We start from the raw sequence: 17,086 nt of genomic DNA, 5'->3' as shown, positions 1-17,086 counted from the left end.
GCAAAGCAAAGCAAGCTTTGGGTACCAACCTCTCCTGCCTCGATTCTGTCTTTCACATTCTGCCAGTAAATTTCATTGTTTTCCTCATCAGTGAAGTACAGCAACCATGCCGCAAAGTCTTCTTTTCTCATGACGCTCAAACCCTTTGAAAACTTTATGAATTCCATTTCCTGGACTTCTGTTTGCAGATTTTCCATGAACCTAAGCGTAAACAGATATTATCCAGCAGTTGATATCCACATCACCGTATCACTACTACTACCTCGGCTACTAAATGCAGTAGACAGTAACTCTGAACTAGAGACGCACCAATATCGTTGTTTTAAACATTACCACTTTGATTTTACCGGCGCGTGTGGATTAATTCCCAGGGCTGCATTTCCACAGCGGCACCAGCAGGGCACGCTCTCGGCCCGCACAGGTGGCTGCTGCCAGGGGAACCTGCCGATATAACACCGGCCATCTAGTTTTTACTAATGTTTAAAAACGCGTTGATAAGGAGATAAAATAATCGGTAAGGCAGCAGCATAATGAATGGATGAAAAGAGACATGGTAACTAAAGGCCTGACACATAATTTATGAGATTTCATATTAATAGGAGAGGAATGACAAGGTTGGAAGGTGCCTAGAAAGATGAGGCCCTAGTAACCACAAAGGTGAAAGAAAAGAGGAAACTTGAAATCATCACTGCAGGAGAAGATGACTGAAAGCCTCAAAGATTATAACTGCATACAGAGGTTTGGCAAATTAATTTTGCACTCACTAGAGGATGGATTAGAGAGGATTATAATTCACATGTACAGAGTTCAGAAGAGCACAGAAGATGATGTTGCAGGAAGGTAAGAAGAGAACTGGCTGAAAAAGGAAAGGGTGAACATCAAGGTTTTTAGGAGACACCCATTCATTTAGGAAGAAAAGAAAAAGTATCGCAAGAAGCAAGTACCAACCTGCAGGTACAGAACTGGAACTGTAAGGAGAGTCGGAGCTTTGAGTTTCCCCAGTTTGGTTTGCATGGCCATTAATTATTCTCATTAATTCCCATTAATTTATTCTGGCTAATATTAATTTTGAAAAAGTAAAAGACAATACTGTGTGATCCATTTGATAACTTCCATGTCAGAAATGGGGCAACCAAAAACAAGCGATAGTGTTTAAATAAAGGCTAAAAATAGTGGTGCCTGCCAGAATACTTTTAGTATTTTGAAAAAACCCTGCTTTATTGAGTTGCAGAAATTATTGACAGGAGGTAATGAAATACTCCTATATTGGGACGAAGAAATTATTTGGAGAAGAGGACAGTTAAGCGTCTAGGTAGCCAATATCAGCAGAGGCTCATTTGCTCATCAGTTTGCAGGGCCTCACTGGGTTTGAATTCTTTCCCTTGAAATTATGGCATTTTAGTTCACACAGCTATCTTTAGTTCTTTAATGAGATCACTTGGACAATTAGTAGCTCGAAGCTCTGTGAAGTCTATAAGGGCTTAGCTGAAGACTGCTGTTGTGGCATAAGCTCTCTCTTGTATTTTTTCTTCTAATAGGTAGAGCTGCACATGCAAATGAAGGGCAAACAAATGCTTCACAGCTCAGGACATGCAGGTAAATGAAAGCCTTATAGTGGAGATGATTTTAAGTTTCAGGCGAGAGTTTAATTAGATTAATACCGAGGAGGGGTACAATATGCTCTCACATTTTATATGTGCATTTTTCAGGTCTAGTAAAGGAGATTACAAGGCTCTAACGGTATAGTCAAACACTAAGGTATACTCCTCCAGAGTCAGCTTTAAGACCTGACACACTTTCAACTCCCCCAACTCTCCCTCTCACAAGGAGATGAAACACCAGAGGACCAGTTAGTGCCACTAGTGTGACCGGGCAGCCCCTTGTCTTGCAGACCAGCAAGAGCTGACTCGCACAGCTTGCACTCTTCCCTTTTCAAACCCAGCTGCTCTCTTTGTAACTCATGAGAACACTGTCTCTGGCCAGCACTGCAGTCAGCATGTGTCAGGGAGACCAGCCTGGCTGCATGGGTTGGCACAAGTGGCCCTGCTGCACCCACAGCTTGCAACAGTCCCCCCAGGTCCTGGGAAGGGAGGCTGAGGTGCAGGGGGAGAGAACAGCATGGACCTGGCATGTGGACCAGGCATGGAGTCAGTCCAGCAGACACTGACTAGGGCCACTTGGCCGCATTTTGAGAGTGGCCATCACAGGTAAGGAACAGGTGGTATCTGGGATGTGTGGCTTGTACTTAGCTGGAAGTCACTGTACTGAACAGTATCTTTGACCGTAGTTTCTAAGCCACGTAATGTCTGGTTTGGAGGAAGAGAACTGCTGAAAATGAGGTCACTTACAGAAATATGCCTAAAATTTGGATACAGGGAAACAAGACACTATGTTTTATTTTCTTGGCTTTTAATCTATGAAAGGTAGATATATTTTGCAACAGACTTAAGGTCTTGAGTCTTGAGCTTTTTATCTTGGGGAGCTAACTCTCAGTCATTTGCTTTACCAGTCAGTAGCCATAGGTGATTACAAAGAAACATATTCTTCCACCTTTTCTGAATATTGCATTTCCTTAAGTAGAAAAGCCTTGGCGACCTGTCCTCTAGCCAGACCCAATAAAGGCAGGAGAGCTGAAAGATCAATCACTTCTACAAGATAAGGAAGTAGCAGGTGGCCCACCAAGCTGCACACATTAGCCAGCTGAAAAGGGCAGCAAAGCCAGAGCAGAAAGTGAAGGTTTTGGCTGTGGCATTTTTGATGTGCTCTTGGTTCTTCACCCTCTTCTAACTGAAGTTCATTTCAACCTGTAGGCTTGCTCCGGGCAAGCCAGAGCGGGAAGATTTTCTGCTGTATCAAATGCTACTCGGAGTAGCAGCTGAAATGTGCAATTTTAAGTTTATGTGATAGTTTCCCATATTAAAAAAATTAAAATACTGTGAATCATCGCATCAGCATTCTAGGTCATTCTTATTCCCAGATGTGAGAGTTAAAAATCCTAATGAGTTTTTTTTCAAGTGAAAGTTATTATAAGTTATTAAAAATAACTTTCTGGTTAGGAAGTAAAACTCGATACATAAATGTCAAGACACCACTAGGGATACTTGCTTTTGTTATCTTCTGGATCACAGTGCTGCTATGAGTTTCAGCTGGAAAATGCTCAAAAATTTATCCAGATACTAGGAAAAAAACCCATAGGAATGAAATTCCTGCTCTCCCAAAGTCAGTGGGAACTTGACTGGGAACTTTGAAGGGAGTCAGAATTCAACTACAGGAACAGGATTCTGATTGTAGATCTGCTCTACAATTAAAAAATAATTACACTGGGAATACTCTTATGTTGGTTGAAAATAAAAGCAAACCCTCAGTTTCCAAATAAAAAGGAAAGGCAAACCATAAATTTATAAGATGGGGAAAAGGCTGAGAACAGACTACTTTCTTTAAGATAACCCGTTTTATGCACACTCTCTCAAACACCCACATTGAAGGCCAATGGCCAAATTCCTTATCATACTACAACAGCATCCAAAAACCTTATCAGGACTTATCCCTCATTTTGTAATGTGCTCTACTATAGAAAGAGGGAGTCTCTCAAGACTTTTTGGCAACTAAGCTTTAATGGTGTTAAAGCACCACAAATAGAAGTGAAAATGTAATAAAAGCAGGGAGACCCCAGGAATGCAGCTATTCCCCCTCCAGCCAGAGAAGTGCTAGCATTGTATTCTTTACGGAACACAAAATAGTAGAATGACACACTAAAGGAAATGTTTCCACCTCTTGACCTGAACTGTCTATGCAGAGCTTTAACACTCTAGTACAGATCTGACCAGTTCTTGTTGCACTGATTTGTAGGAAGGAAACTTAACAACGAAGATAGCGGTGGATATACCACCCCAGCATTTATACTCTGCTCTGGCTCCTCTTTAGACCTTGAAGTCCTTTTGAAGAATTGGTAACCCTCTCTGCACCAAAAGACTGTTGCAAACCAGCTGCGAGTTGCCTTTTTGCAATCTGACTTTCAAACCTCAATACAGAAAATATCATAAAGGCTTGACATTAACCTTTAGAGAACATTTAGATGTATGCTTGTAAATTCAGTTCTGCAAGCGTTAAGATAGTTAATCAATCTCACAATTTTCAGAATTACAGATAAACCCCTCTTGGATTTACTATCCTAAGTATTTCTAAACCGAACCAAACCCCTCACTTTCATTTATAACCATTGCGTGGAAACTAATCAAGCTATTCTTTTGCTAAGTATATAGGAAAGGAAGAAATAGACGTCTCAATCTCTTTACTAAGTATTTGGGAAATATTCAGATTGAGTTATGATAGGAATATCACAAAGCCAGATTTTGTTGCTGTCTTCACCTCCTCACTGCCCAATCTTGGTTGCACTAGATGTAATCTTTAAGTGCATTAGGGCTCTGTCTATATATGCACACTCATAGATAGAAATGTAGGTACAGAGACAAGTAAGGAAGCAATCATACTCTTATTTCTGCAAAGCAATTCCAAATCTTCAGATGAAAAATACTGAAAATGTACAAGCTACAATCACAGCTAAAGCACTGCCAGCTGATGATGCTACCTGAAACAGATCCTGCATCTACGCATTGGCACACACACAGAACACCCCCCAAAAATGTCAGCACTAGCAGTGGGGTTCAGCCTGGATCATTCTGCTTTCTCAAATGAAAGGTTTCAAATGAAATGTACCAAGGAATTCAAAATACTGAAGGAAAGAAACAGGGTAGGTAGGGAAAAGGCATGATTTGTGTGCATAGTTATACAATTTGTGACCTTCAAGCTAAAGCAGAATTAAAAAAGGGACCACGACTAAACAATATTTCTGATGCAAAATTCTATTAACCAATGAAAAGTTTGGAAGCAACAAATCAGGTAAGAAAATGGCATAAACTGGATTTGAAATGTTAATTTTCCTTATATGATTAAAAGATGCCCATTATTTAACTATACCAGGAAGTACTTTTTTTGTAAGACATCCCAGGAAAAAACACAACTATCAGAGAGTTTTTTGAATATCCTTTCCACACTTTCTGCACTATTTTTTACCTTCAAGAAGACTGTGAGAGATTTAAGCTTGCTTGGGGACAGATTACAGAAAAAAATCGCAGCAGTTGTAAACTGTTTAGGGAGTGAAATAGTGTCTCCTCTTTTATTTGGGATTAAACATACTTAAATAAGATCAGTAAAGGACTTTTTTTCAGGGGAAAAATAGTGTCTGTCAGGAAGAAATATTTGCTATATCTAGAATACTAAATAGTTTTCTACTCAGAATAAAAAATCGTACATACAATATAGCTGAAAATTAAAGCACAATTGAAATTTTTTTTTTGTAAGGAAAAGACCAAAAATTATTTCTGTATCAAAAAATGGGGAGAAATCCATACAAAAGAATAAAAAGCCTGGAAATCTGGGGAACTTTGGCTTCACGTTTGAAATCTGACATTCTCTAAGACAGGTCCTGGTATTAGAAGATGACATAATTGTTGAGGTGTAAAACTGAGCGGTGGTAATCTGAAACAGAAACTTGTTCAGATCTTCTGAGAATAAAGTTTCACCTGATTAAAGCCTCTTGTATTAAATCTACCTTTCTTTGTTACATGATTTTAGGCTTGCTGCAAATTCCTCTATATTTTCTTAAACTGATACAGGAGAATAAAGATATAGGATAATGTACATCCTGGATTGCTTCCACTGCTTCTAAGCAGTTCCAACTGTAGAACAATATGGGTATCCCACCAAATCTGCTCAGCAGAGAATGAAGAGGAGCATCTTTGGTTGCTGTTTTGACTATGTTCTGGAGAGTCATGAAAAAGAGCTTTACTAGTGCCACAAAATAACTATGACAAGATTGTTTCTTTACTTCTTTACTTACTCTACTGCTCTCAGCAGCCCAAGAAAGGCTGAAAAGTGATCCGATATTCTATTTCATGGTCTGATTCTTTACACTTGGTATAAAAAACTCTTGTGTGTATCAAAACCATATGATATCCCAAGAACCACACAGCAGCTGGAGATAGATGATTAAGCCATTTTCCCTCCCTACACTCAGTGTGCCTCCTGTGCTCAGGGCAGTAGGAAGGGAGGCACAAGAGCTGGCTTATATCACTCTCACCTTGCCTGAAGAGATGTAGACAGTTTCCATTTTCTTTGTGCCATTTGAATGCAAAGAAAGGAGAACAGGACAAATTAATTGCCTTGGTATATTGACTGTGGCTGTCTGACAGTTTTTAAATGTTTGGACTGTGGGCTAAAAGGGTTGGACAACACTGGTGTACATGTAGATACAGATGGCTGCACACTTACAAAAGGATTTTTTAATGCCAGCCAAACTGAAAAGGAGGAAGCATGAGGAAAATATATGTAAGTAATGAGATGAGAACACTGGTCTCAGCTTTCAGAATTGCCATGTAAGTATGGTAAAATTTCACAATGAGAGCATTCCTGATTTTTTTTTTTAAAGTTTCAAGGACTCTGCAGCACAGCAATATCTGTGTATTTACCTAATGTGACAACTTTTAGTGTGTCCTAATCAAACCTAATCACCTCTACTTTCTACTAGGTACTACACTGATCAATGGTAAAGCTTTCTAGGCAAAAACTTGGAAAATGATAAAAGCATTTACCATCATTATTTTCTGCTTTTGACAATGATCTATGTCTGTACAGCTCATCAGTCATCTCTTGTAAAAACAGCGTGGCACTTTGATCAAACAGCCAACAATAGCTTCTCGCATAAGGTAAAGTGTTATGAGAGGCCATCAGATAGAAATCACATTTTCCCTGAACAATAGGAAGCCAGAAAAGATGTGCTTGATTTACTTGCAAATAAAATAATGTGAAAGGTGATATCTTCACAGAGGTTAAAAAGACAGCGATCCTTTTATTCACCTTTCTTCGTGTTAAACAAACTTCACTGTCATGTTGCAACTGAGATGGAGTGTCTATGCAGTGATAAAGAGGCACATTCCAGCTCTACGAAACATAACTGCCACTGTTGAAAAATTACCTGCATTAAACCTTACACTTATCCCACAAATTTTAAGAGCAAGATGTGGGAGTTTGATTTTGATTACAGGCCTCTATCTGTGTGGCGGGCAAAGGTCTTTAACCTATGCATTCTGAATGTACTAGGTACATAGTTTCATCAATGTCATGCCTCATTGGGTCAATGTAGGATTTTATCTAAAACCTGAGGCTTTTCAGTTTACACTGTATATGCAAACACAACCTTTTACTGGTGCTCTCTGCCTTTTGTTTCATTGAGAGGATCTATGGTATTTATAGGAAAGGGAGCTGGAGACATCTTAAACTTATTTTACTCACTTAGATTCCTATTGAGCTGAGGTCTTCAAAAGAGAAAGACTGTTTATTTGAAGACTGGTATGTACCAGAGCCACTGGAGCCGAACACTTTTTAGTCTACTGAGTGCAACAATGCTCATTTTTAAGAGGGCTGACACACATTCTCCATTTCTGAATATAAACTGAAGTAAACCACATTATTCTACTTTATTTTTGCAGTCTGTAAAGGACTGATTATTTTTGTAGAAAAGGATAATACTGATGTAGATAATCTTCTCTTGATGTCATGCTAGGAGACGTGTGTCAAGATTCAAACAGGTATCTGCATAGTCCCATTGCAAAAGTAGTTCAAAGGGTGAAGGAAAAGGCACAGGTAAAGCTTCAACAGCAGCTGGAATTTGAAGCAAGTGGATAAGTTGCCTACAGCTTACCATGATAGCTGTAATAGGGAAGGGGGTATCTCAGCTCAGAAAATATTTTTTATTTGAAGTCACTTTTTTGGTGATTTGGTCAAGAAAAATACTCATGAATGACATTGTTTTAAGGTATGTCACCATAGAACTGCCAAGAATGGGAGTCTCGACCCTCACAGCCTCCAGGCCCATTGCTGCTCTGGAGTTATGGTGCTCAGCTCCTGTAGACAGCAGACTCTAGGAGCTAAATGGGAAATGCAATCATGCAAAATCATGAATAATCTCTACTTTGTTGCTTAATTTTCTGGATCAGCTAAGTGTAAGATCAGATTAATGCCAGTGTTGGTACAAAGCAGAGGGGATAGGAACAAGATTGGTTCCTGTTAGGCTTGTCCAGCTGAAAAAATACCTGAAAAACTCAGAATAGCGAAGTTTTTGCTTTCCTTCCTTTCCAAAGAAGTGTACCAGCAGCATAGTTGTAACACCACAGTCTTCCAGTTCTGTTTCCTATAAAAGAAAACACCAGTATGATTGTTATGCACTGCATGATTAATATATACTCACCACAAATTTAGAAATATTTATTTGAACCAGAATTTCACAAGAGATACTTGCAATTTAATTACTGTTCCCAAAGCTATCACACAAGATCTCAGAGCTGAACACCACTTCCACATCAACTGCTAACAGTGTATTATAAGTTCTGTTTCTAAATATTCTGTATGAAAGATAAGGACAAATTACAACACTGTCAGTGTATTTTATTATTAAAATGGAGAAGGTTGCAAGTTAAATCTTTAAAAATCTTTATTCTTAGGTGAATAGAAGATTAATATCTGTAAAAAAATTTTAGTTATATATTTCTAATATGTTACAGCCATTTAAAAAGATACACAATAGTCTTATAAACGAATCTAGGAAAATACAAACATTGATAATGCTGTATTATAATATGGTCTTACAAAATTTTCAATGTTAGAGATTTTTCTATGTATTTTTAAAACCCAAAGAAGAAATTTTTGCAGAGAAGGGGTGCACATTGTTTCAACTCAACAGCATCTTTAACAAGCCTAAACCCACACATAATTCTTCTTTCAGCACTAGCATACTGGCATTTCTTTGAACACAACAAAACACTAAGCAACACGAGAGATTTTTTTTTGTAAGTCCGTAGGGATTTCAGCAAACTATTCTTATGACATCTAAATAGCCTCTGTGTCTTTTATCTGCTTGAAGAGGTAAGATGAAAGACAAGAGTCTATTCATAAGATTTAATACTAATGGTTATTTAGCTTTCAGCGTCATCAATAACAAGTCCCATTAGTCCACTGTGTTTCATGCTTACTGCATATGTGACACAGTTATTTCATAGTTAAAGCATTCCTCATTTCTACTGCAAGCTACAATTCACCAAATGCCAGTGACATGAGTTATGTATGAGTGAACCCAGAAAAAAACCTCTTCAAGCCACATGCAAACTTTTATAATTTAATTGCAGGCAAAGAATATTTAAATACCTGCAAGATCCATCCTTCTGAAGTTTAAACACTTCAGATTACTGTGAAGACTGATGCATAAACATTGGCATATGCTTTTTTGAAAGTCAAAAGTCAAACATTCATGTATGCTTATTTGAAATTCAAACCCAAACTATTTATATCAAAATGCAAAGTTTTCTAAGAAGAAAGAGAGAAGAATCCACATATCCCTCAGTGCAGTCAGATTCTAATGTGCGTTCTGCTTACATGTTTAAAGGAGACTTAAAAATGCAAGAAATAAATTTGCTGATGTAATTTTAAAAACTGAATTCATGATTATGCAATTTAATGCTTCCAATTTAATGAGTCCATATTACAATCAGTGCCATATTGAAAACAAACTGAAAAACTAGGTTTAAAATAAGCTGTTAAAAATTTAAGTCTGTGACAGAAAGTTTTTTTCTTCTATTTCTCTAGTTACAAGCTAGAAGAAGACATACAAACAATACCTACCTCATCTTACCTAAGATGACAAAGCCTATCCCTGAATTAATAACAAATATGCACTACTTGTTGGCTACCCTCTTTATCAGTTGGAATTCCATAGTGAAATTGGCAGATGTCCAAATACTATGTTAGTGAGAGTTAAATATATTTTAAAACTACAAAACAGTACATCTCTTTAAAGCATAAAATGCAGTAGGAGACCACAGAGACTACAGCTTAAGGGTAAAATTTCAAAAAATTGCTTTTCCTAGCGTTAATGCTATTAAATTAAAGTACAATTCCTTTTTGTTCACAGAATCATTAGGAGCTTTTGCTGCTGAACTGTATAAATTAGTACCAACATGACAAATCTTTGTTAGAAGATAATGAGAGTTCTATTAATATTTCCAACACCTCACCCTACTGAGCTTAGGTAAAAGAATAACTTACACTTGGAATGTCTCTGCAATGAGAATGAAATGGTAACCTAATCCTAGAGCTGCAAAGAAGACCAAACTCGTAGCTTTGAGTCACTATCTAAATTGAGTGAAAGTTTGTATTCTGGTGTATCTGGTACCTTCAGCTCCGGTAGGGTGCACCATAGAACCCTTTTGAACTGTGCATTTTACCGAAAGCTGAGGCACAGAGTGGAGAAAGAATCGAGATGTTCTTAGTTTTGTCTTGATAAAAGCACAGAATGGGGCAGGGACATGTATCTCAGCTGGGGAACTCAGACACGTTCCAGGGTCAGACAAAGAACCCCAAAGACCACACAATCTGATGCCACACAAGTCTGTGAACTAATGAACACATGTGTACATATTACAAACATAGGCTAATTTTCCTAGAGTAATGTTAACGCCTCCTACACTTTTCAAAAGCACCATGAACTGCTGAATTATGCAATTATTTCTTTTTAAGCAAGATCAGATAACACAACAGTTATTTCCTTATTACATTACACAGGCTGTTAACATAAGAGGCCTGATGCTGCAAACACTGAGTCATGGGCACAGATCTACCTAACCCTGTAGCTCCCCACTGAGCTTTTGACGTTAAGGACCTGATACTGCAGCAAGTACCAACAAGTACCACTGAGAAGAAACTTATCGCACAGGGAGATGGGATTTTCAGAATAATGTACCTAACTGATTTTCAAAACTCATCTGAAATGCTAATAGACTTACTGTCTCTAGATTCTTACCACCTTTCCTTGCAGAATTTGCCTGAGGCATGACCGGAAAGCATTCATCATGATTAAAATCTGCAATTCGTTTCTTGTTCTTGTGCTTGCTTCCTGGGAGATGGTATTTGCTGTGCAATGTCTTGTTTCAATAGAAATTGTAAAAATACATCTTTCGGATTGCGTTTTTTTTTTAGTTAAAAGGAGAGTGAGTAGATGGAAGAACGGGCAGAAAAGTGAGGTCAGGCAAGGAGAACATTAACTTAGTTTCTGTCTGCTAGTGGTGTCCCAAATCTTTCCAAAGGTAAGACTAAATCCTTGCAAATTTTTCTGAGTCTACTTCTCTGAAATGCTCTTTGTTTTTAAGCTGCTAGCTCAGTCAGTTTATCATACCAGACTTCTGTCCCAGCCTACCCTCATACACTGCTCAAGAGAATTCAAACTTTCTGTGATTTTGAGAGTCTCCAAGATGTTGGGATATATCCTACTACTCAGTTCTGGGAAGAAGGTTTAAAGATGTATCCATTATGAAATTAATCCTACCAGCTACAGCCAGTCAAAGGAACTGTAAACAGGCAAACTAGTGGGACCAGGAGACCAGATCTCCAAAAGCAGTCCTCTTTGGTGAAGTCCAGACAGTCTCAAGTGTGCCCCAGAATGACACAACATATTTTATGATGAATCAACTCTCATCATGATGTAAATCTACACTTAAGCTTTTTAATGTTTTGCAACACACTTTCTTATTAGGTAGGATTCAAGGTCTGATGCAGAAGGGCTAAAATGTGCACAACTGTTTCTACAGAGGATATAACAGACAACATCTGAGAAATCTCATGGAACAGTTTCTAAACAATAAACAGCTTATATCCAGCATTCAACAACATCCATAATTCCCATTATTGGTGGGATGAGTTGTTTTTCAATGACAACTAATGCCATGGAATCTCTCTGCTGTACCCTTAGTGCCTTTAGTAATGAAGAATGTGCAACTTCACGGACATCCTTAGGTTTCGGCATGTCACCCACAGTTCTGCATTAGTGAAGAGGTGCAGAATAAAAATGGTTTCCAGCCAAAGGGGCTAAAGCTAATTTGGAAGTAGATACTGTAAGAGATACTTTATGCCACAAATAGAAACTAGTCTTGTGAGCGGGTTGACTGTGCCAAGGAGTCAGAGAATGCCACTGTTGCATACACACAGCTGGGGACAGCTCCTCACAAGAATTCAGGCCCTGCCTCTCTGTCATGGCATACGTTCCCCCCGAAGTAGAGATTCCATAATAAGGACCCCGCTCAGCAGGTGTGCTTTGAAGCACAATATTTCAATCAATGTGGACTTGGCCTTGAAGACCAAGCACATCCATCCTCAGCATGTGCAAACCTCCTTGCTCTCGGTGCTGAACTGACTCAGGTGGACTGTGACCAACTCCCCCAGCCCAGTATCCAAACACATCCACAGGTAGTCCACGTTCATGCTGCCATCACAGGTTTCAGTTACCCCAAAATGCCAACTGAGCATGTTTAAGTGCACCATTTCTAATTTATTCCAACTAATTTTACAAGCAAATGCATTAGGTAGCCTTCAGAGATGATAACCAGATTCTTACTGTTTTGAATCAAAGACAGATTAGTGCAAGGCCAAATCACGTGTCTTCCTTGGGCTATCAGGAGCCCACACTGTAATCTGGCTTGTCTGTATAATTTGAAGTGCTTCAGAGTAGGTTAAACAGCAGAGACTAAAAGGGTGGTCTTGCCTTACACATTTGTGCAATAGAAAGCAACGCTACTGTGACCATGACAGACTTCCAGATGAATTTCTTGTGGGAGAGGCTTTTATTGTTTAAGCCAAATTCAATGTACTTGTAGAATAGGTACCTAGAAAGATGTCAGAAAGCATGTTTCTTTTTCTCTCTTGAGGTTATAATGTCATCAGCTCATATGGAAAAATAACATAATTTCCTTGTCCATGAGGCAAAAAATGACCCTGCATTTTTTTAGTATCCTAATACTTTGGTGTCAGATGTCTTGATTCTTTAGGGAGTTTACCTGTCTGGAGGGCTTTCTTTAAAGCATGCAGGACCATCACAGTACTCCTTCATTTAAACTATCTAAAAGCTTTTCAACAGAATTCAATGTTAAACTGCTGATAGAAAACATACATATTTATGTTGGAGAAGATAGGTCAAGGAAAAATGTGCATTCCAGCTGAACTGAGAAGTTACAAGATTAATGACAGACTCTTTTTGGAAGGGATATTAATTTTAGTCTTGGACTAGAGTCTTGCAAAATTTGATGTGTTGCACCCCTGTTACAGAGTACTACAGAGTACAGGCAGTCTTTAGTTACACTGGGCCCAGGGCTATGCAGAGTTTGAAGGTCTGGGCAGAAAACTTTAACTAGAGATTCTAGGGAGCAGATGGGCAAGTTAGGATGACCTACACAGTCCCTGTGGCTGAGGAGATGCATCAAAATGCTGCAATGTCTGAAGGTCCAAGTGTAAAACCTTGTTCTTACCAGGTAAGCAGTGATAAATGTGTGAATGACTAATCTCATTTACCTCTTCTAGAACCACAAGAAAAAAAAAAAAGAGAGAAGTAGACAGGTTAAAACAACTGATACACAAATAATAGGATATTATTCATATATGGGTCTAAAAGTATACCATGTATAGTCACACTCAATTTTAGTTCAAAGGTTTTCTGTTTAAAAGAGATTAATAGCTGTGTCCCCAGTTACTATTTAAATGTTAAAAAACTCCCCAACCACACTTTTCACACTTTGTATGAAAATGTGTTCATTATGAAATCCAGAAGCATATGTTTAATCACTTGGAAATGAGACAGCACATGTATTTCCCAACATTAATTTCATTTCAAGAACAAATATAAAACATTCTGTATTGTCATTCCTTTTCTAACAATAGCTAAAATTAACTTATAAGTTTACCCATTACATAAAGCATAGGTATTGAAAGTACTTGATAACTCATTAATCTAAATTGAAGGGCCTGAGAGCAAAGTCCCTGATCTAGAATATTCCCTGCCCATAAAGGAGATATCTGCAGCCATTAACACTGTTTTCACTACCAGAACACTAAAGCACCATACACTGTTAGAGCAGCCTTTTAAGGAACTCAGGGCAGTAACACAAAAGCAACGGGTGCTGGTCACTGGGCAACACCTTTTCAAAATACACCAAAATCTTCTAGTTCGTGCACTTTCCTGCTATATTCTAAACCACTTCCAGGCAGGCAGTTTGGTTCTCCTCTTCCATGAACCACAGTGACATGTTCAGCTGGATGTTTCATATGAAGAACCGTTCTGCTAGGAAGCCAGATGGAGCATTTCCTTTGGCCTGTGGGGAAGGTGGGTGAGGGCACTGCCTCTGTTGACTTCTTTGCCATTTTCTCCAATCTAATTAGAAAGAACCAGGTTCCAGTTTTGTAAGCCTGCCTGCACCTGTAAGCCTCCTTCACTGTGTGGGCACCCCTGCTATGAGTTTTGCTCTGCAAAACTCAGCATGGAACTTCCCAAAAGATGGGGTCAGTTAAGGCTAGGTAGACCTTTTGGCTTTTCTTCCAGCATCAATTATAATATTGGAAAAAGAAAAACCCTCCATTGAAATGGAGGATGTATCTGGATAGCCAAGGCCACTGCAATCCCATTCAAGGGCCATTACCGGTGAAAATTTGAATTTTAGGCGTGCAAGTCAAAGTTTCAGTAAAAAAGGCAGAGATACAAGCACCCTGGGAACACAGAAAACTGCTTTCTCTTTTCCTAATACAGTAACTCAATGAGTATTAAATGGTATCTCCATATAGTTAATAAATGACTGGGACTTTTGTTTACACTGTAAGAGGAACACACGGATAAACCCACTGGTTAAATAAAATTGCAGACTACCATTTAAACTGTATTTTCCTGAGTTGGTGACTTTTTCCATCTGGTATCAGAGACTGGATTTACTCTGAAAAACCAGCAGACTCATATGCAAATTGTGAAAGTGTTGTGGAAATAAAGAACTATCCCAAACACCAACATTCCATTGCAGTATCTCACCTTTCAAAAGACACAGTCAACTTAAACCCCATATTTTTATGCTTCATCTGCTTTGCTTAAAAGGAATACTATGACTGCCATAACTATTAAAAAGAAAGGGTAAAAACATATCCACTGACTACATTGTATAGTCATATTCACTGCTTACAAATATAATCAACTTCTTTCATGGGAGACTGAGATAGGAAAGAAAATAAAAATTAGAAGAAATGCGATAATCTGGATTTTGCCAAGTAGAATTATAGAGATCAGAAGAATTTCAAGTTAGCTGTAGTCTCCATAGCTATTTAATTCTTCTTTTGTACTATAATTCCATTAATAATCTTTTAAGAAACTGTATGAAATAATATTTTCTGCTTGCAGTAACTTCAGATTTTTCTGAATGGAGAATTCTGAAGACAAAATTTGAAGCAAGACAAAAAACAAAAGAGGGACGTTCCGGCTCAGGTATTCAATTAGCTTACAATAACCTTATGTGTTCATAACTAATCTGTCCAACTGTATCAAAGTTTTCTGGAAATTTTATACTATAGCTGTGCATTCATGCAGAATAAAGATCCTTTTTCTTTCACTGTCATGGCAGTTAAGTCTCAATTGAAATCAGTTTTGAGGAGCGGACAACCCTATTAATCCTAGCTATTTTAATCTGGTGACTGATGAAAAGATTCAAGAAAAGCGATGGTTGTTAGTCAGTCAAACAATTTTTAACTGAACTTCAAATATACATTAAGGGAGGAAAATTTCTGTGCACCAGAAGCCACTTTATGCCTAATAGGTATTAAAGGTGTTGGCAATACTGCCACTTTCGCTTTTTCCCCAGGCAGGTGAAAAAGTAAACATGAGCAGCTCTTTGAAGAAACTGCTGAAGTATGATAGGTTTACAAAGCAGAGCCCTGTATAAATTCCTTATTGAATGCTTTCAACATGAGCAGTTGCCGCCTCATGCCTAATGTAAACTGAAAGTTTACAACTGAAGGCAAGTTTGTGGTGAGAAAAATATCCTTCAGCTAGACCATCCAATTTAAGCATGCAAGAAAAGTAGTGTTGCTGATGTAAGCAGCATCTTATAGTAATAGATGGAGATAATCCATCTGTACTCTCCCCCTCCTTAGAATCATGGAATAATTTAGATTGGAAAAAACCTCTAAGATCATCAAGTCCAACCTTTAGCCCAGCACTGCCAAGTCCACCACTAAATTATGACTCTAAGCATCACAGCCACACAATTTTTGAACACTTCCAGGGACAGCGATTCCACTGCTTCCCTGGACAGCCTGTTCCAACGCTTGATCACCCTTTCAGTGAAAATTTTTTTCCTAATAGCCAATCTAAACCTCCCCCGATGCAACTTGAGGCACTGCCCCTTGTGCTATTGCATGTAATGTGGTTCATCAGCCTCTTTAGAGGTGTTTTCAGTATACTCAGGACTTCCTCTCTGTTTTCAGTCTCACTCAGTCTCACCTAGGCTACAGAATATCTTGTCTCTCTGCTGAGTATAGAATGAAGAAGAGATGGCAGCTGGCAAAGACTCTCCCTGGGAAGAAGGGAGGTTGAAGGTGGCTGGCTTCAGGGGAAAACAGACAGAAGTGAGCAGGAATTTTCCCGTCCCTTTCATTGAAGAGACGTATTTACCATTTGCTAAAGGTCTGCAAAACAATGTAGCTTCTTTCCCAGAAAGATCATACTCTAAGATTGTTTCTTCTGGTCTGCATCTACGCCATCTTGTCAGTGTAGAGTCGTGACGGCCAATAAAGATACAAGGAGTCAATTATGTGCAGAAAAGATGTCTTCTGTCTTTATTTTCTCATCTGCTTTTTTATACCCCTTGCTAGCAGCAAGCAGTACCCTTATTTTCGGTAAGCAAGCAACAGCATTTTCATTGGCTAGGTTCTATGGACATTTGGCAAAGCTCAAGGCCTTATTGCATTTCCCACATCCTAGGCCTACCAACTTTACAGTCTGCCTTTGTTTTCTCCATTAGGGCTGTGTACTGACTTCCTTATTGTCAAGGATACACTTGAAAGTTTGCCCAGTTGATATCTTCATCCTGGGAGCTAACAGACCCGCTATTAACCCCTTCAATTCCCCCTTTCTGTAATTGTGAGAGAAATATTCCCTGCGTCATCTTTTGCAGGGCCC

General features: G+C 38.6%; 1 protein-coding gene across 2 annotated transcripts in view; it reads right to left on the bottom strand.

The window, feature by feature from the left end:
• MICU2 (mitochondrial calcium uptake 2) overlaps nt 1–17,086 on the bottom strand; it is a 145,642-nt gene that overhangs the window by 9,037 nt on the left and 119,519 nt on the right. For both annotated transcript variants that reach the window (XM_039378658.1, XM_039378657.1), the window contains exons 8-9: nt 8,151–8,248; nt 30–201 (exon numbers count right to left, since the gene is read on the bottom strand). In XM_039378658.1, coding sequence (XP_039234592.1) covers nt 30–201; nt 8,151–8,248 — 270 coding nt within the window. The remainder of the gene's footprint in view (nt 1–29; nt 202–8,150; nt 8,249–17,086) is intronic.

This window comes from Pipra filicauda, unplaced genomic scaffold (assembly GCF_003945595.2).
Source record: "Pipra filicauda isolate LSUMZ 115617 unplaced genomic scaffold, ASM394559v2 scaffold142_size1944046_pilon, whole genome shotgun sequence".
In the NCBI taxonomy this organism is placed as follows: domain Eukaryota; kingdom Metazoa; phylum Chordata; class Aves; order Passeriformes; family Pipridae; genus Pipra; species Pipra filicauda.
The sequence above is the reverse complement of the archived record's forward strand: the minus strand, read 5'-3'. Positions and strand labels throughout refer to the sequence as shown.